General features: G+C 56.3%; 2 protein-coding genes across 3 annotated transcripts in view; one reads left to right on the forward strand and one right to left on the reverse strand.

Moving 5' to 3' along the window:
• CBL (Cbl proto-oncogene) overlaps positions 1-5,425 on the forward strand; it is a 34,235-nt gene extending 28,810 nt beyond the window's left edge. Inside the window, exon 16 of the mRNA XM_053963331.1 lies at positions 1,826-5,425. Coding sequence (XP_053819306.1) covers positions 1,826-2,106 — 281 coding nt within the window. The 3' untranslated portion in view covers positions 2,107-5,425. The remainder of the gene's footprint in view (positions 1-1,825) is intronic.
• Positions 5,426-8,298: 2,873 nt separating this feature from the next.
• On the reverse strand, positions 8,299-18,205 carry MCAM (melanoma cell adhesion molecule). Of its 2 annotated transcripts, XM_053963557.1 has the most exons (15): positions 18,081-18,204; positions 14,222-14,349; positions 13,902-14,115; positions 13,723-13,793; positions 13,554-13,641; positions 13,273-13,452; positions 13,070-13,197; positions 12,752-12,911; positions 12,540-12,661; positions 12,126-12,264; positions 11,652-11,773; positions 11,434-11,572; positions 10,655-10,799; positions 10,182-10,299; positions 8,299-9,529 (listed from the first exon to the last, which is right to left on the reverse strand). In XM_053963557.1, exons 1-15 carry the CDS (start codon positions 18,145-18,147, stop codon positions 9,500-9,502), a joined length of 1,851 nt encoding a protein of 616 aa, XP_053819532.1. In that variant the 5' UTR covers positions 18,148-18,204; the 3' UTR covers positions 8,299-9,499. The 2 variants fall into 2 exon arrangements, with proteins under 2 accessions (XP_053819532.1, XP_053819533.1); XM_053963558.1 differs by lacking the exon at positions 10,182-10,299 and having other exon boundaries at positions 18,081-18,205.
• Positions 18,206-19,322: the final 1,117 nt, after the last annotated feature.

Here is a 19,322-nt window from a genome sequence, read left to right on the forward strand (position 1 = left end):
TCTGAATAATAATTGACTTATTCCCTGCTCAGCAGCTCTTAAAGAAGCTCTGAAACTCTTCCTGTTGGGGGTTTTCAGTCTGAATGTGCTGGTGATTTGCCGAGGAGGAGGAATGAGTTTCTTGTTCCTTCTGGAGGCAGAACCTCCTGTACCCAGAACCCTTTCTCCCAGTGAGCCTTCTCTTTTCCTGCTTCTCCATTCCACTTCCCTGACCTTCTTCAGCACAGAGAAGAGTTTCCTAGTGCAGAAAAGTTGATTTTTTTGCCCCACCTCCCCGTTTCACTTTTTAAATCTGTCCCTGTGTCTGTAGAGTTTGGCTGAAAGGGATAAAAAAGGAACAGAGTGAGTCCCAGCCCCCCTCCCAGATGAAATACTGAGTTTAATAATTGACACTCTGTTTCTACAGCCGTGAAATAACACTGCTGTTGTCCTGCTTTAGGGGTAGGAAAATGGAAAATGTGGAAAATGCTGATTGTTACTGCTGTGGGAAGCAAGGCACTGGTGCAGGCAAGCCTGACTGCTGTGAGATTCCTCTTGGCAGATTTATGCTCTCAGGAGCTGAACCCTGCAGTTTTAATTAATGATTTACCAAAATAACTGTCTTAGCAGTTGTCCTTTCAGACTGACCCATGGTCTCTGAAACTTGATCCAGCTCAAGCTGAAGCAGCTATTCCAGAAGGCAGTCTGGGGCAGAGGAGTGGGCAGACCTTTTTCTCACATGTACAAAAAGCTTTTTTATGTGTGAGAAACTTGAATTCTGAAGATGAGGGAGCTGGGCTGAGCTGTGGTCGCTGAGGAAGCTTCAGGGAATCTGGTTCCTGAAGAGCCTTCTCTGTCTTAGGGCTTTTGGTGCAAGTTTTTCAGAAAGACCCCACAATGCTGCTTCTCTGAGCAAGCTGCAGTGCTCACTCTTAAAAAGGGATTGTGTGGACGTGATTTGTCTGTTGTACTCCAGTTCTGCTGCCAGAAAACTCTGTGGAGTGCCCTGAGGACTTTTTCCAGGAGACAAATAAATCTTTCTTTAAGGTGATGTCAAACATCCGTGTAGAAAAGTTTCCTGTGATTGGCAAAAAATGCTTTCTGCAATGATACAGGAGGTTAAAACCCAGAAATAGTCAGGTGCTGGATGAGCACATTAAACAATGTGTTTTTTTCCTTGGAGAGTTTGGTGACTTGTTTGGTTTATTGGCTGTTATTTCCTCTTCCCAGCAGTGCATGATGTGGCTGCAGGGCAGTGTCACATCAGAATGACTCAGGGAAAAGCAGAACAGGCTGAGCTTTATTGATCTGCCATTAGGCTGGGAGAGCTTCAGCAGAGGAAGAGGAGAACATAATTCAGTTGCTGACCCTTCAGAGAGCATAATTCAGTTGCTGGAGCAGTTGTGGTGGCTGAGTTGGGACTGAGTTTGTGCACACAGAGATGAGGGAGCAGTCTCTGGGAAGTTAAACCGGGGGGTTCTGTCTGATTCTGGAAGGAAATGGGATGTCTGGTGCACTGAATATTCACTGGGTCATTTTTTCCGATTCTAAGGCTGATATCTGAGCTCTGCTTACACTCTTAGATCCTATGTCATTTTTATACAGTTTTATCTTAATAAATGAGCCTGATGAGCCTTGCTAATTAAGAAAAACCTCCCCAGCTGTTTTTGCACACAGGCGGGGAGCTGAACATCTTGGGAAGGAGGATAAAAGGGTTGGAGAACGCGGCAAAGCTCAGTGACAGCTTTTTGAAGTGCCATTTATCCCCCTGCTGTCATCTCAGCTTCCTTCCAAACAAAATCCCCACATCTTTCCGTTGAAGTGATGCACTTGTTTCTCCTTGCAGGTTTTTCGGACGGCTCCCAGGTCCCCGAGCGGCCGCCAAAGCCGCTGCCCCGGCGGATCAATTCCGAGCGGAAAGCCGGGAGCTGCCAAGCAGCAGGAGCCAGCAGCGGGGCCAGCTCCTCCCTGCACCTCTCCAGCGAGATCGAGAACCTCATGAGCCAAGGCTACTCATATCAGGACATTCAGAAAGCTCTGGTCATTGCACATAACAATATTGAGATGGCCAAGAATATTCTGCGGGAGTTCGTGTCCATCTCGTCCCCGGCGCACGTGGCCACATAGCACACGAGCACCTCCACGCCTGAGCTGCTGTGGACCAACTGCCTGGGCAGCTGCTGCCCAGCTGTGCACCAAAGGGGAAGGGGGTTCCTTTAGAGACTTCGTGCTGAGGTCAGTCCTGCCTCTTTAAGAGAATCAGTTATCAGGTTTTCGTGGTTCCAGATTTCAAAGCAGTGGGATGGAGCGGAGCGGTGTTTTATACAGTGTATGTCTTGGAGTCCTTTACCCCTACCTCTTGTCTGAGAGAACAGATTTATTTCCAGGGTGTTGGTAGAGAAAGGTATCGTGACAAGGGATCCCCGAGCCGATGCCCTGGAGGCTGGGGGGAGTTGTTTTGTGCTGTGAATTTTAAGTGGATGCTCAGAGAAACAAAGTCTCGAGGTCGGTGTGGTGTGTCCTGTGGTTCATGGTACTAGGTTTGGATCTGTTCACTGCTGTGTGTCTGGCTCAGGCTTTTTAGAGAAGCTGGGAGGTCACTTTCTGCTGGGAATTTATAGGAGACCTTGGAAGAATCCTTTGATTGCTTCCTGTTGGCCGTGGTGTGTCCCTCTTGCCTGTAACAATAGCAGTTATTGCTTCTGATTCCAGTCCTCCCTTGCTGCCTGGAGATAGCAGCATGAGCTTCTGTCAGGGATTTTGGTCCTGGCAGTGCTGGGAGTTGGATTTCTCTCGTGTGTGTGTGCTCTTGCACTGGCAGCACCAGATTCCAGCAGCTGGAGGAGCTTGGCGTGGTTTTGAGGGGTTGGGAGAGGGGGCAAAGAATTTGAGCAAGAGCAAAGAGCTGAGGCTGCTGCTTCTCCTCTCTTAGCCTTGAGCATTTTGTGCTTCAGTGCTCAAATGTGATTTGTGGCCCTGCTGGGCTGGAGCAGCCGTCACTGGCCACTCCCATTGCTCTTCCCTAGGAATGTTGCACCTGGTAAATAGGATGTTTTATTTATCTTCATTGCATGGTGGCTGTTGCAGACTAGTGGCCTTCACACACATTCCTCCAGAGAGCTTTTGCAAGAGCCGTCGTCGTGCCAGGGTGTTTTGTGGAATTGGTAGATGCAGCTGATGTGTTTGTTGGAATTTCACCTGCTTTGCAGTCACACAAGTGCAGCAGTTCTCTGCATGGCTGTCCAAAGAACTTGGGGGCTCTCCTTTCCATTTCCATTTCTCTTAAGGTATTGCCAGATCTGGTGTTAAAACAGACCTGGGGAAAAAATTCTGTACTTGTGAAGTGATCACGTGGTTTTAAAGGTCAGAACTCAGCTGTTGCATTGGAAAAACCTGACTTGCCTACTCAGCTACTTAACTCTGTTCATATTGGAGGAGTGGATGGTTCCTTTGGAGAGGATTTAGATCCAGGAGGCACAGACAGATCACAGCCTGACAGCCTGAAAGGCTCTTGGCCTTTGGAGCATGTCCAGCATTATTTGCATCTCCCCGAGGTCAGCAGAGGTCGCCGGGCTAAGGGCTGCACCTTGGAATCTTGCTGGAGTGATTCTGGCAGTCGGGTGCAGTCTGACTTTTGAGGAATCCAGAGGCTGGGCCAGATGGCTGCAGTGGCAGAGAGGCCTTGACGAGTGTTAGCAGAGCAGAAAGTGGGTTTTTAATTCAAACTGAGGTTTCTCTCTAGGCCTACAGCTTTCTGAATTGCTGCAGTGGCTTCCAGGCAGGCTGAAGTGTCTCTCTTTACTCCTCTCCTCTCTGTAGTGGAGAAAACACTCTCAGACAGTGTGGGGAGATCTCCTGCCACGCTCCCTGACCCCACCCTTTGCTGTTTTGGGCTCAGGGCTGGCAGTGGGCAGGGTGCTCTGCAGGGCACAGGGCTCAGTGCCTGGGGGAAGAAGAGGGGGAGGAAGAGCTGCTCTTCCTCCTGTGCCCCCAGTGCACCCCAGGGGTGCCAGCCCTGCTCCCTGTGGGATGTGTGGGAGCCTCTGGAGGAGCAAGGCCAGCGCTGGTGCTGCTGAGGCAGGAGCAGGGGACAGCTGTGGCTGTTGTGTCACACTGAGGAGCCTGAGCAGCCAAACAGTCCCTTGTGCTGGAGATCCAGGTGCAAACCCTTCAGTGAGGGGTTTATTTCCCTCCTTTTCACACTCCCACTGGGCTCTGTGCTGGTTTGGAGCCCTTTGGTGTCTGCCCTGCTGTGTGAGCTCAGTGTGACTCCTGCCATGGCTGAGCCAGGCTGATCCAGCCAGCTCCAAAGCCTTAACTCTTGTCCTGCCCAGCGTGTGTGGCACCAGTGATTCCCTGTCCCCTGCAAGCCCCTCAGGGCAGGCTGGCTGTCATTTCCATGAAATCCTGCTTGGCAGAGCTGATCCAGGCCTGTCTTTGGGGTCTATGTGCCAAGAGATGTTCCTGTGGGTGTTGTTCTGGGTATTAGAGATTAGAGAGAGCAATCTTTGTGGCATGTATCGCTGATTTCTCTGCATGTGTCCTTTCTGTGCACTTGTTTATGTCTCAAACTGATTTAAGAAACTTAACTCTTGCCTTTTCTTCCTTAGACACGTTAAGAATTTGCTGATTCCACTGAGGGCAGCAGAGTCCTGGCCATGTCTTGTGGCTGTGCTCTGCCAGCTCAATCCAGGCACTGCCCAGTGGATTTTTCTTGTTCTTTCTAAGCCCAAGATTGATTGCTCTTCTTTCCCTTGACCTCCCTCTTCTTTATTAAGAAAATTACCTTTCTGATGCTACTTTAAAAAGGAAAAACAACCCAAATGTCTAGTGCCTTTCTTAAGGGGATGCTGCATGGCCAGGCTGGATAGAATCCACCCCTGTGGGGAAATGAGCAGAGCTGGACAAGCAGCACCAAACTGCTTTGGGAAGGGGTGAAAAGCAGGAGCAGGAGAGGTGGGCGATGCTCACTTGGACTCTGACACTGTGTTTTGTAGCATTTCAGCCGTGGAGCTTCCGTGCCTGGACTGGTGCTGTGCCGAGCTCGGGGCCAAGTCAGGATCGTGGGATGGGGTGAAAAAAACTGGGGTTGTCCTGCAGCTGTCCCCAAAAGGAGCAGGGAACGTTCCCAACAGGAGTGGGGAACGCTCCCAACAGGAGCAGGGAACACTTCCAAAAGGAGCAGGGAATGCTTCCAACAGGAGTGGGGAACACTCCCAACAGGAGTGGGGAATGCTTCCAACAGGAGTGGGGAACACTCCCAACAGGAGTGGAGAATGCTTCCAACAGGAGTGGGGAACACTCCCAAAAGGAGCAGGAAATATTCCAACAGGAGTGGGAAATGCTCCCAACAGGAGTGGGGAATGCTTCCAACAGGAGTGGGGAACACTCCCAACAGGAGTGGGGAATGCTTCCAACAGGAGTGGAGAATGCTTCCAACAGGAGCAGGAAACATTCCAACAGGAGTGGGAAATGCTCCCAACAGGAGCAGGAAACACTCCCAAAAGGAGCAGGAAACATTCCAGCAGGAGTGGGGAACGCTCCCAACAGGAGCAGGAAACACTCCCAAAAGGAGCAGGAAACATTCCAGCAGGAGTGGGGAACGCTCCCAACAGGAGCAGGAGCTGTGGGAAGCCGGAGGTGCCCTCCTGAGCAGGATCCAGGTGATTTCCTGTGTCCAGAGAGCAGGAATCCCAAATCTTCCCCTTTTTTTGTGCATGTCCTTGCCCCAGCCCTCCCCCGGGGCTCAGGGCCTCCTGTGGCCCCCTGCACCAGACTGGTGACACTGCTGTAGCTAATCCTGAGGCAGGCTCCTTACTGTAAATGTGGTTTGATTGCTTGGTTTGTTGGGCTTTTGTTCGTTGATTTTTTTTTTTTTTCAGTTGAGCAAGAAAAAATGCAACTCCCAGGGCACCTTCTCAGAGGTGCCACTTTAAAGATTAGTGGGGAATAAGGACATTTATTTTTAAAGTTCCTCCTAGAAATCTTTTTTCTTTGAAATTCCCAGTGGAGGAAGAATTGCTGTTACTGTTGTTCTTTCTCACGGATGACAAATACCAATTTGTAAAATATCAGTGTTAAAAAATGTTGAGATTTTCACGAGATATTTTAAAAAAAAAAGTATAATAGTGTCATTAATATAAAATTATAATAGCAGTATTTAATCCTTTCAGATCTGTAAAGAATAAGGAAAAACAGAAGGTAAATATTCTTACAGAGAGTAGCTGAGCTTTAAGGTTCACTTGGTTTAAAGTCCTCATTTTGTTTGCAGATGCATTGTTAATGTTTAGAGGTTATACTAATGTTATTTATTAATTGTTTCCATCCTTGTATGCTGCCCACTAAGAGCTTCTTTGTTTGGGATTTCATTCACCTGTGTCAGTAAGAAAGAAAACAAAACAAAGTTTTATTTTTAAATAAAATTTCCTTTGTTGTAGCAGATGGTGTGTGTGTGTTGTGGTGCTTCTGTGAGTGCTGGAAAAAGAAAATTTTAGGATTTCAATCTCCTGGATCCTTTGCAGACTGACTTTGGGGTTATTTTATAATTATCACCACAATTATCTGTTAAATTCAAATTTATATTCTGGCCACTGACAGATGCCAGGAAAGATTTATATAAAGATTATAATAATTAAATATATTCTGAGAGAATTGATGAATAAAGGCTCTAATCCATCAGGACCAAGACCAACATGAAGTTACCAGCCAGGAAGAGAATCCAAGGGAATCCATGGGAATATTCTGCAGATTTTAAAGTTATTGGATGGAAATGATAGAAATAAATAAATAAATATCTCACACCATTCTAGAACTACATGTATATGTATCACCATTCTAGAATAGACTTATTAGAATATATTATGTATTATTAATAAAGATAGGAAAATAATTAATATATATTTGAATCCAGTAATTGAATACTCACTGATATCTATTCATATACATCAATATATGAATATTTCACATATAAAGTAGATGTAATAAATCCAGGTCCTGCCACACTCCCAACATTCCAGAGCCAGGAGGGGCCCAGAAATGGAACCAACAGGGACACAGTGGCCCAGCTGAGCCCCCTGGACATTTGGGGACACTCAGGAGCCACAGACAGGTCAGTGAGGGCGGCTGGGGACATGGGGACACCTGAACTTGGGAAAAACCTCTCACAGGAGCCACTGTGGGGTGAAATGAGGGTAATTTGGGTGAAATGAAGATATGGGGTTACTTGAGGTCATTTGAGGCCCTGTTTGGGGTTACTTGAGGTCATTGGGGTCATCTGAGGTCATAGGGGTTACTTGGGGTCATTTGAGGATTTTTTGATTTTTCCAGAGGTTACTTTAGGTCATTTGAGGACCCCATTGGGGCTACTTGAGGTCATTGGGGTCATTTGAGGCCCTTTTTGGGGTTACTTGAGGTCATTGGGGTCATCTGAGGTCATTTGAGGACCAAATTGGGGTTACTTGAGGTCATTGGGGTCATCTGAGGTCATAGGGGGTTACTTGAAATCATTTGAGGATTTTTTTTTCCCAGGGGTTACTTTAGGTCATTTGAGGCCCCAATTGGGGTTACTTGAGGTCATTGGGGTCATTTGAGGCCCTTTTTGGGGTTACTTGAGGTCATTGGGGTCATCTGAGGTCATAGGGGTTACTTGGGGTCATTTGAGGATTTTTTTTTTTATTTTTCCAGGGGTTACTTTGGGTCATTTGAGGACCCCATTGGGGTTACTTGAGGTCACAGGGGTCATTTGAGGCCCTAATTTGGGTTACTTTAGGTCACAGGGGTTACTTTAGGTCATTTGAGGCCCCAATAATTGATCAAGGACTCAGATGAGGACACAAGAATTAATTCTAACGAGCTGGGCCCAGAGGAGAAGGGACACTTTGGTGTCACCCATCATTTGCCTTCTGTCCTCTCAGGGTAGTGACAGGGGCTGGTTATTAGCTTTATTAGTATTTTTTAATAATTAGTAGTATTAGTTTATTAGTGTTTATTATCATCTCCTGTATGCATTAGCATCTACACTATTGGTATTGGCTATTAATTCAGTTATCAATAAATTCTAATAGTAAATTCTATTTACAATATTATTTTTTTAAGATCCAGTGGTATCATCACCTATTACAGCCTAAAACTAGGATTATTTTTTATTTATTTATTATTGTATTTATTATTATTATTATTAGAATGAACAGATCTATTAGCATTGGCACTAATTAGTGTATTATTAGCAGCCACAGGGGCATGAATGGATCCTGTTGGAACCTCCATGGGATTATGGAATGCCCTTCCCACCCTTCTGTCTGTGGGAACAAACTCCACCACTCAGCTTTGAATCCGTACTTTATTTTTTCACATATATATATAAAAAAAAAAAAAACAAACCTTGCAAGTATCGGATGACAAAACAAAAAAAAAAAAAAAAAAAAAAAAGAAACAAAACTCCTGGAAATGTACACACAATCCAACAAAAATATATATAAACCAAAGCTTTTGCTCGGACACCACGTGGAGCAGGCGGGGACGGCTCCCCTCTGGCAGGGCTGGGACCCCCAGGGGACGAAGCCTCGTGGCCAGCAGAGCTCAGAGGATGGGAGGCAGAGGCAGGAGGGGCTGATCCCTCTGGGATGAGGCAGGGGAGGGCTGGCACAGAAGCTCGTGGCCGGTTCTTGCCCATCTCCTCTCCTCCCCGTGGGGGCCAGAGGTGGCAGCGAAGCACAGAGAGGAGTTTGACCTGGGGCTGGCAATGGCTGAGCACAAAAAAACCCTGAGACGTCACTGACTGGCCCTGTCTGATATTGAATTTCGGTCTGTGGGAGCTCTGGGTCCCGCTGTCGCAGCAGCTGGGCAGCGTCCCTAAATAAACCAAATCCAGAGGGGAGAGGGGAGCCCTGCCCCTCGGGGCAGCACAGCCCCAAAGCAGACAGCCTCAAGCCTTTCTGGAGACTGGCACCCCTTCCTTGCTCTGCCAGGTCCTCTCCTCCTGTGGGATCACAGCACCGCTGGGATAAACTGACCCAGGCACGGTTCAAAGACAAAGCAAAGCACTCGAACCCTCTTGGAAGCTGCAAACACCTCTCTAACACACCCCCTTCCACTCCTCTCTCCTCCAACCTGCACCTACTACAGCTAAGGTGCCTCAGACATCCCAAAACCCAAATTTCACCAGCCTGAGCAAGGTCAGGGTAAAAAGAATGCGTCAAAACCTCCCCACAACACGTACAGAACAGATTACCTGAAAGAGCCTCAAATCCTTCCACCAAAGTAGGGATTAATGGGATATAATTCTTCCTAATATTGCTGTGGCTTCTCTGGAGTAGTAAAGCAAGTCCAGCTTTGCTGCTAAGGCAACACCTGCGAGCCCAGGGCTGAGGTAATGGCCAGGTGAGTCAGGGAGGTGTCCCCAGCACGGTGACACACGGGGTGGTCTCTGGCCGTGCTCCCCAGGGGCTGGAGCAGGGGTGGGAGAAGGCAATCCAAGAGCAGGAAAGGTTTGAAGGAAGAAAGCACTTAGTAGGTTTCCTCTCTAGTTTCTCAGATCGATGTATTTCTCGCTCTTCAGTTCCGCCAGAAGAGAAAGGGACAGGGAAAACACACGGTTAGGGATGAACACAAACCCGGCAGGGGTGGTGGTGACACACAAGGGGTGGGGACAGCTGGGGCACCCCAGGGTGGCACCCGCCCCGAGGGGAGGGGAGCGTGAGCTGTGCAGAGCCAGGCAGAGGCAAATAAAACCACAGTGGGCTCCGGGGCTGCAGCTTGTGGCTGGCATGGGCAGCAGTGGCCCAGCAGTGACACTGTGGAAAGCTGCTCCGTCCCAGGTGAGGGGAACACTCGTGTCCCAGAGGACTCATCCCAAGAGCTCTGGCTCAGAGGAACCCATTCCTGCAGCCTCTGCTCTGACTTCTGGCCAGACATCTTTCTGTTTTAGCTCCTTCTCCCCTGGGGAGCCCGGCTGCTGCTCCACGGAAGGCGGCAGAGCCAAGCAGGGCACTGCCACCAGCAGAGCTTTGTCACCTCCCAGAACTGTCCCCTCCCGTCCCTCCCACGGCCCCCCCGAGCGCTGCTGATGGATGATGGAGGCCCGTGCAGGGTGGGCAGTGCGGGAGGAGGGGAGCAAAGCATTACCTGGGTGCAGCCCCGTCCCTGAGCCGCGCTGGCAGCCCCGGAGCGGCCCCGGGCGGGCGGTGCCCGTCGCTCTGTCCTACCTGGTCAGCTGCGGGTCTCTTCTCGCCGTTGGCGCCCTGCAGGAGCCCCGCCTCTTCGGAAAGTTTATCTGACTTAACTTCAACTACAATCTTGTCTTTACGGGCCTCTGGCTTTGTGCTAGGGGAGGGAGGTGACAATTTTTGAGACGCGCAGGTGGCTGGCCGAGCCCTGGGGCTCCATCTCAGGGGACCAGAGCGCTGCGGTCAAAGAGACTCCAGCTCACAGAAAGCTTTGGACTGCCCAGGGAGGGGGCCCTTGGCTGCTCTACCACTCTGCTGTCTCCTCCCTGCACGGCAGTGCCCTGTGGGAAGCTGGAGAAGCCGCCGAGCCCCCGAGGCCGCGCTCCCGCCCCGCTCTGTGCCGGGCAGGGAGAGCCGGAGCGGTGAGATGGGATGGGATGGGATGGGAAGCATGAGTGATATCAAGCACCCGCAGCCCCACAGGCCCCTGGGGGATAGGTGGCAGTGCTTACATGTCCTGCTTCCCGGCTCGGCCACACGGGATCTTGCCTTTCTTGTGCAGGAAGTAGATGACAGCGCCCAGCACAGCCACCACGAGGATGGCCACGATGATGGCCACGATGATCACCCCTTGGCTCTCTGCTGTTGACTTTTGATCTAAACACAACGGGGAGAGGAAGAAATTAATGCCTGTCCCATCGTGACCCTCTCCAGCTTCCCTTCTGCGTTAGGAAAGGTTCTCCCAAAAAAGCTCCAGTGCTTCCCCAGCTGCCTGCAGGATGCAGATTTCAGTACAGACATGCTCCGCTGGGGCACTTCCTGCAGGAACACAGAAATTCTGCTCATGGCTGCCATGCCACATGTGCCACAGGAGGGTGGATAACAGGAATTCCTGCAGGGCACCAGGCCATCCCTCTGCTTCCTTGCCCAGCAGGTTTGGGCTGCAAGAAGCTGCGCTTGGTGGCCTCGCTGAGGACAAGCAGCAGCTTTCCACCACGGGGGACAGAGCCTCCGCCTCCCTCCTGGCTTGGCAGGGAGAGAAGCAGGAACGAAGCAGTGCACAGCCAGCAGCCAAGCTCCCGCCCCAGGCTAGAGGTGAGCATAACTCATGTCCTGATGGACACCCTCAGCAGACTGACCTTTCCTGATGGAATCATCTGGAAGAGCAGGAAGGGAGGGAAAGACACCGAGCTCAGCCACCCCACGGCAGCACGGCACAGCCGGCGCCTGCGCCAGGGGGGACTGACACTGCTGGGGGCTCCTGGGACAGAAAGCAGCACCTCACACTCACCCACCACCAGCTGGATGTGCTTCTCACTGACACCCAGCTTGTTGGACACGCGGCACATGGCTCCCGCCTGCAGCAGGTCTTGGCTCACCCGCACCGTCAGGTTGCTGGCGATGTGCTGGTTGTCCATGTACTCATGAGCCTGGGCAGGGCAGGCAGGGCAGGATTCAGTGCCTGGGCAGCCCCTCGGACATGCCAGGCTGGCCCCTCCCAGCTCTCACCGTGCCGTTGATGCTCCACTGGACGGTGGGCCGGGGGACGGCGATGGCCTTGCAGGTCAGGTTGACCACCTCGTCCTGGCGCACGTACAGCGGGGAGCTGATGGCCACGATCCGCGGCTTCCCTGGGGGCAGGGGACATCAGCACCCACAGCTCCCAGAAAATGGGTGCTGGGCAGGCAGGGGTCACTCTGCACCCACAGCTCCCAGAAAATGGGTGCTGGGCACCCAGGGGTCACTCTGCACCCACAGCTCCCAGAAAATGGGTGCTGGGCACCCAGGGGTCACTCTGCACCCACAGCTCCCAGAAAATGGGTGCTGGGCACCCGGGGTCACTCTGCACCCACAGTTCTCAATAGAGTGGGTTTTGGGCAGGCAGGGGTCACTCTGCACCCACAGCTCTCAATGGAGTGGGTTTTGGGCAGGCAGGGGTCACTCTGCACCCAGGGGTCACTCTGCAGCCAGGCCAGGTCTTACCCTCAACAGCCACGAACACCTCCTTGCTCTGCTCCAGTCCTGGCACGCTCGGGGCCATCACCTTGCAGCTGAAGGTGTTGGAGGTTTCGAAGGTGAGGTTGCTCAGGAAGAGCTGGTTCCCTTCCCCCAGCTTCCTGCCCTGTTGGGAAGGAATGTCCCCAGCAATGAGCCCTCAGTGCCCACGTCCCAAAGGGGTTCAGCCCTCCCGTGCACAGCGAGGGAACCTGCAAGCACAGGACCTCCCTGCAGTACTGGCCAGGAGGTGACAATATTGGGGTGGACAGTGCAGGTCCATGGAAGAGGGAATCCTTCCCCTGGCCTCTCAGGAGAGATGGAGCAAGATCCTGACTCTGCCTGATTTGCTGCAAAGCCCAGGCTGAGCCTGAGCACAACAGAACTGGGATGCCTACCCACCTTCTCATCCCTCCACTGGTATTTCAGGCCCACGGGGCTGTGGGCATCACAGCTCAGCATCACACTGTCCCCTTCACGAAGGGTTGAGGACGGCTCCATCTTCACACGGACCCCTTCAATGTCTAGGAGAGGGATGGAGACCAGGGCAGGGTGAGCAGGAGGGACAAAGCACCCACCACGAGGTCCACAGGGTCCAGTCCCCTCTCTCTTACAGTTCACAACAAGATCCACATCCTCCTCTATCTGTGACAAATCATCCAGGTCCAGGGACTGGCACCTGTACGTGCCATTGTTGCTCTTGTCCACGTCGTGCAGCTTCAGGACCCCGCTGTCGGGCTCTGCCAGCGACGTCAGATCCTGCCACTCACTCATCTGCAGACAGTGGGCACAAAGCAGAGTCCTTAGCCCCGCACAGGCCCCCTCCCACCCAGCCACTGTGTCCCCCTGCCCAGGACCCTCCGGGCAGGGGACAAGGAGCAACCAGGAGACGTTTGCCAAGGGAGAGGTGCCCCGGTCCCCTCCAGCCTCACGTTTTTCTTAAAGAAGCTGAAGACGGGCAGCGGGTTCCCATCAGCCTCGCAGACCAGCGTCACATTGTCCCCTTCCTTCACCAGCGTCGAGGACGGCATCACCTGCAGCTTCAAGTGCTTGGTGGAGTCTGGGGCAGGGATGGGCAGTCAGCGCCCAGCCCCACTGCGGGGCAGCGGCGCGGCCCCCCCGGCCCCAGACTCACAGAAGATGTTGACCTTGACCCGCTGCGAGTCCCTGTGTCGCCTCTGTCCCCGCAGCCAGTAGTGCACGGCGCAGTGGTAGCGGGAGTGGCGGTCCTCGCGCGTGGCGGGCGCGTACAGCGTGCTGCTCACCGTGTACAGCCCGCTCGACTCGCGCGTCACCGTCGACAGTATCGTCACATCTGCGGGGGACACAGCCACGCGGGAGGGCTCCCCTGGGGCTCTCTGGGTGCCAGCCCCCAGCCCCTCTGCCGAGCTGGCTGCCCATGCCCGCCCAACTCACTGTTCTCCTGGTTGTGCAGCTGCTCCCCGTTCTTGTGCCACGTGATGTTGGGAGCTGGGAAGCTGTTTTTGCTCACGCACTTGGCGATCTGTGGTGGCAGAGACGGCCGTGAGCACAGGTCAGGGTTAGCAGGGAGCCTCCCTGTCCCCTGCGTGCAGCCTCTCCTCACCTCTGGGATTTCACTGTTGTGCACAGAGATGCCTGCTGAGTTGGGCTCAATCTCAGGGGTCTCGGGGACCTCTGGAAAGAAAAGCCACCCCACATATATTAGGAGGGATGGGTCGGGGTGGGATCCCAGCCAGCCCCAAGAGCAGCTGCCCAGGGGTGCTGCCCTCCTGTGTCACTCACTGTAGACGCTGAGCTCGGTGCTGCTCTCGCCCACGCCGTAGCTGCCAGCTCCCACCTGGCACATGAAGGTCCTGGCGTCCTGCACTGTCACTGCGCTGATGGACAGGGCCTTGTCCTCCCCCAGTGACAGCCGCTTCTTGTAGTCCGTGTCGTCCTCCACGACCCCGCTGCCCGTGATGTGGTACAGCCTCACCTGCTTGTTGCTGCGGTCCATCTGCAAGGTGAGGGGCCAGGCTGGGCTGGGGAGCCCGGCAGCACGCCCTGGGCTGGTTGCCACCCCAGCCCAGCAGCCAGAGCTGCTCTCCCAGGCCAGCACTCACGTAGAACCAGTCGATGTAGGTGTAGGAAGCATTCTCAGGGATGTAGAAGTTGCACTCGATCCTGGCTGTGCCCCCCATCTCCACTTCCACCACGGCTGGCATGGAGATCTCCAGCCTGCTGGCTGCAGCTGTGGGGCAGAATTTGCTGTTAGGGGCTGGAAGAATGGGGAAGAATGGGCTCTCCAAGCACAGCCTGTCCCCATCTCCATCCCCCAAAAGCTGTGCGCCTTGTGCTCGACACACCGTGTCCCAGCCCAGCAGGAGTGACAGCCAGGACCCCACTGCCACACTGCCTTCAGCATCCACAGGGAGCCCACGGGCTCAGGCCAGCGATCCTGCACCCAAAGGGGGGACATGGCATGTCGTGCCCCCACCAGCTGTGTCCCCAGGACACCTTTGGGAGGCAGCACATCCCCAGCCACCACGGCCTTGGCACAGCCAGGACTCCCAGGTCCCTCCACAAGCTCTGATCCTGCTGCCCCCACAGGAACCCAGCAGTCAAAGGATCCATCCCTGCAGCATTCCCAAAGCTTCCCCTGGCTGCTGCTCTGCTCCCTGCCCAGCTCTGCCCACCCACGGCACAGGGCCCACACCCCTGTGAGCTGAGCTTGCCCATCCCTGCACCCTCTTCCTCCCAGCCCAGCTGCCCACAGCAGTAATGGAGCTGCTGGCCCTGCTCCAGAGAGGATGGAAAGGTAATGGCTATTGATCCAGGACAGCATGGAGCAGCTTCCCAAGGATTGGGAGCAGGGCAGCCCCAGCCAGGCAGAGCAGAGACAAGGGCGGCATCACAGCAAGGCTGGCAGTGTCACTGCCACCATCCCTGCCAAAGCAAAGGGGGCTCTGCACGCCCTGGGCTGGCACACGGCCCTGCAGAGGGCACAACAGCTTGTGCCCAAGCAACAGAGCCAGCCCAGGTATGGGAGCTGGGGACAAGAGGCTTGGAGGAAGCAGCTGTGTCAACATCTCCCTTGATAGCGCCCGCTCCGTAACAGCCACCACCGAGGCGACTTCAAAGGGCAGCGCCGTGCCCACAGAATGCTCTTTGTTTGGAGTGGGTCTGTGGTGGCACAAAGCCAAAACGCAGCCAGCAGCCCTTCTGCCACAGCAAAGGCCCCGACACGCAGGACCAGCCGCTTCAGAACTCCCCAACACACAGGTTTTGGCCCTCGCCCATCCCCTCAGCGTATTGCAGTTGGCACTAGGCAAAGAGGGACGAACAAATCACGGCACAGCAAAGAAGGTGCTGGAAAAACAGGTGAAAGTCCCAGAGATAAGCACGCAGCGGGGACAGGAAACTGGCTGAGAATACAAAGGAAAAGAAAACTTTGCACAGGAGGCAGCTGCCCACCTGTACAGCCACGACTTGGCTGCCGGCTGCAGGAGGGCACCTGCACAACTGGGCAAGCTGGGGCTGGGGTGTGTCCCTGCTGACCTCATGCTGCCTCCCCTGAGCCCTGGCACTCCAGACTGCAGGCAGCCAGGCCGGACTTTGCCTCTCCATCATTTTCAGACCTTCGGCAAGGGCCCCAGGCAGAGCCAGCCCCTGGGAGAGCAGCTGGCCCTCCCCCTGACCCGCTCGGCATGAGAGCCCTCAACCAGGCAGCAGAGCAAGCGAAACCATGAGCTCAGAGCTGGAGAATGGCTGGCATCCGGGGCTGGCATGAGGATCACAACCCTCCCAGCCATCCACTGCCCTTGAGGAGGCTGACACGGTCGCTGCAGCCCCCACCCTGCCTGGAAAAAGGGCTCACTGCTCCCCACCTCCTCCGGGACAGGCTGGAAGAGGGACACAAGGGGACACTTACAAGGTTCCCCACAACCCTGGGGACACAAGGCTCGCTTCTACAGCTCCAAGACCTTTTGTTCTGTGCGTGGGCAGACTAAAGAGGTGCTGGGCACAGCCAGCCTGGCACAGCAGCCTCCGGGGACTTGGCCATCCTCCCTTGTGCCCGGCGCAGCTGCAGGTTTGGTGATGGAACTTGGGGAGCTCCATCAGCCACGCGTGGAGCAGCCCAGCTGCAGCACCGAGCTCCATCCACCCCAAGTGCCTGGCACAGCTCCAGCCCGAGACCTCGAGATCTGGAGAGGGCGTCTGCAGGCAGCGAGCGGGGAAGGAAGGAGAGCCCCCGTGCCTTTTCCATCTGGCTGGCGGACAGCCGGCCGGCAGCCAGAGCTCCACAAGAACAAAGATTTGCTTTTAGAGCTGGGGAAGGGGGTGGGGAGCAGCACAGTCCCTCGCCAGCCTCCTGCAGAGCCGAGGTGTGCGGCGAGAAGGCGAGAAGTGCGGCTGCGTTGGCGGCACAGAGCCCCCGGCCCGGAGCAAGAGGAGAGGCACCGCAGGGCTCTGGAGCCGCACATGGGATGCCTGAGGTTTCCCTGGGTTTGTGTTCCCCTCTCGGGAAAACCAGCTGCGGCCAGATCCCGCCTGCTCCCGGCACAGCCACACACGCTACCCTCCTATTCCCTCGGAAAGCTGCACAGATTCCCGAGCCGGGGTGCCCCAAAACAGCATCACCCGCACCCTGTCTTCTTCACAGAGAGAAGAAAGAGGGCGCAGAGCCCCAGCCCCGCAGGAAGCAGCGCCAGCAGCAGCGCCCAACACCTCCACACTCCAACCGCCTCCGCCCAGCCCGGGATGGGGACGGAGCCAGGGCTCTGCTGCAGCGGGGACCAGCACCTTGCACCCCAAAACAACCCCACCACTCTGTCAGGACCCCGTCATGTGCACCTGGCAAAGCAATCAACCCCACCCCGCAGCTCGGTGACAACACGCAGACACCTCTCTAACAGCCCGACCGCGGTGCACAAAGGGAGGGGGTGGCTCAGGCAGCCCCGGGGTGGGCTCAGCCCCCCGTTCCAGCAGCTCTGGCGGGCCTGGGAATGTCTTGGCCGTGGCCCCTTGTGCTTCTGGGAAGCATCAAGCCTTTCACGTGGCTGGGCTTCCAAATACACCGACGCCGCCAACCATTGAGAGACTCCTGGCTCGGCACATGTGCTGTGGGAAGGGGATCCCGGCACGGGACGGGGGTGGGAGCAGCCTGCTCTAGACTGCGCTCTGAGCCCGACTTTGGCTCCAACACCTCGGCCTGGGCAGGTTCCCAGCGCCGGGGCCACCTCCGCAGCTCAGCGGGGCAGGGAGCAGCCAGCGCACCGGGACCGCTCCCGGGCCCCCGGCGAGGGGAGGGCGGGATGCGGGGAGCGGGGCAGGGCAGGGCAGGAAGCGCAGCCACCCCCCGAGGGTGAAAATGGACTGGAAAGTGGATAAAAAAAGAAAGCACGAAAAAAAAAGCCAAGAGAAACACAGCGCTCAGGGGAAAACTCCTTAGAAGGAAAGGGGTGGATGCTTCCTAACAACAACCAGCTCACCCCGGTGCGCGCTGAACGCACGTGGGTCACCCCTCAACCTGCGCTGAGCCGGGGGGGCTGCAGAGGGGCCCCGAGAGCGGGACGGGGCACGCAGACCCGCCCCGCCGCGGATCGCGGGGCCGTCCGGGCGGGGACACACGCTGGGAAGGGCCGATCCCACCTGGGCTGCCCCGACCCCGCGATCCGAGCATTCCCGGCGCCGCGCCAGGCACCGCCCGAGGGGCGCAGCGCTCCCGGCTGCCGGCGCTGGCCCCGCCGCGGTTCTGCGGGGACACCCCCGCGGCTGCCACCTCGGGGAGCCGCACAGGGGCAAAGTCCAGCCCCGCACCCCCGCTGCAGCCCGGTGTCCCCCGGCGCGAAGGACATCCCCGCCAGGGCTCCGCGGGACCCCGCGCCGCGCCCCGGGGCGCTCCGCAGGTGCGCGCCTCCGCCCTTCCCGCACCGCCCGGCCCCGGCCCCGCACCGCCCGGCCCTTCCCGCAGCCACTCACCGCAGCAGAGCAGGAGGCAGCAGCCCCAGCCCAGGGCGAGCCCCGCCGGCCGCCGCCCCCCAGCCATGCCCGCCGCCGGCCGCCCGAGACTGAGCGGGGCCGCGGGCTGACGTCAGGCGGAGGAGGAGGAGGAGGAGGAGAGGAGGAGGAGGAGGAAGGCGTGGTGCCTGCCCACCGCCCGCAGCCGCTTATCACCCCCAGCAGCAGCCGGGCGGGCGCCGCCGCCCACCCCGCAGCGCGCTGTCCGGCCCCGCACGGCCGCGGGCCGGCCCCCAGCACGGCCCCCGCCGCTCTCGGGCCGGCCCCAGCTGCGCCGGAGGGGCTCGCAGACCTGCCAGCTCCTGCCTGTCCGGGCGTGCAGCGGCTGAGGCAGGCAGACAGCCGGGCGCTGGAGGTGGGATCACTCACAGACCCGGAGAAAGGGGCTGAGGCGCGGGATGTGTTTTTGAGAGTGTTTGGGGAATGCCGGCGACGGCGACAGTCCCTGAGAGTCCAATGTGCAGGTAGCAGTGGCGATAATCAGAAGTGACCTACTGCCCTGCTCAGCCCCAGCCCCGCACTGCCCTAAAGCCCAGGCACAGCTGAGGGGTCACCTTTGAACCCACGCCAAGCAAGGACAGACTCAAAACAGGGAGGCAAATCACTCTGTCATTATCTGGGCTCCGACGGACACCTGGGGGCAGTTTGGACTGGGGGGGCGGAGCAGGCTCGTGTCCCAGGCGGGTCACCAGGGTCTGCGGGGTTGGCACCCCAGCCCCCGCTGAGCCTCGGTGTCCCCCGGCCCCGCTGGGAGCGCCGTCCCGTCCCCGAGGCGGGGCCCCAGGGCATCACAGCGGCCCGAGCCCCCGCGCAGCTGTTGTTGAATGGGGCGGCTGTGGAGAAGCTGCTCCCTGCGGTGGCCGGGGCAGCAGCCTGGCCGGGGGCCGGCCCGGGGGCGGGGGGGCTCGCGGGGCTGCACAAGGCTCCCATTATCCAGGGCTAATCACCCAGCCCAACGCAGCCCGGCCCCTCCGGCAGCCCGGGGCAGAGCCGGGAGGAGCACAACAAACCCCGCCAGGTGCTGAGCTGCTCACAGCCAGCCATGCAGGATACCCGGCCGCAGTGTCCCTGTCACAGCCTGGCTCCGTGCCTCAGTTTCCCTCGGATTAATCAGAGCCAGAGGGGCTGTTGGAGGACAAAGGTTTTCCTCCCCTTCAAAGCTGTTTCCATTCCCCATTCACAGGACGCCCAAAACTCGCTGAT

The sequence above is a fragment of the Vidua chalybeata genome, chromosome 23 (genome assembly GCF_026979565.1).
Source record: "Vidua chalybeata isolate OUT-0048 chromosome 23, bVidCha1 merged haplotype, whole genome shotgun sequence".
In the NCBI taxonomy this organism is placed as follows: Eukaryota; Metazoa; Chordata; class Aves; order Passeriformes; family Viduidae; genus Vidua; species Vidua chalybeata.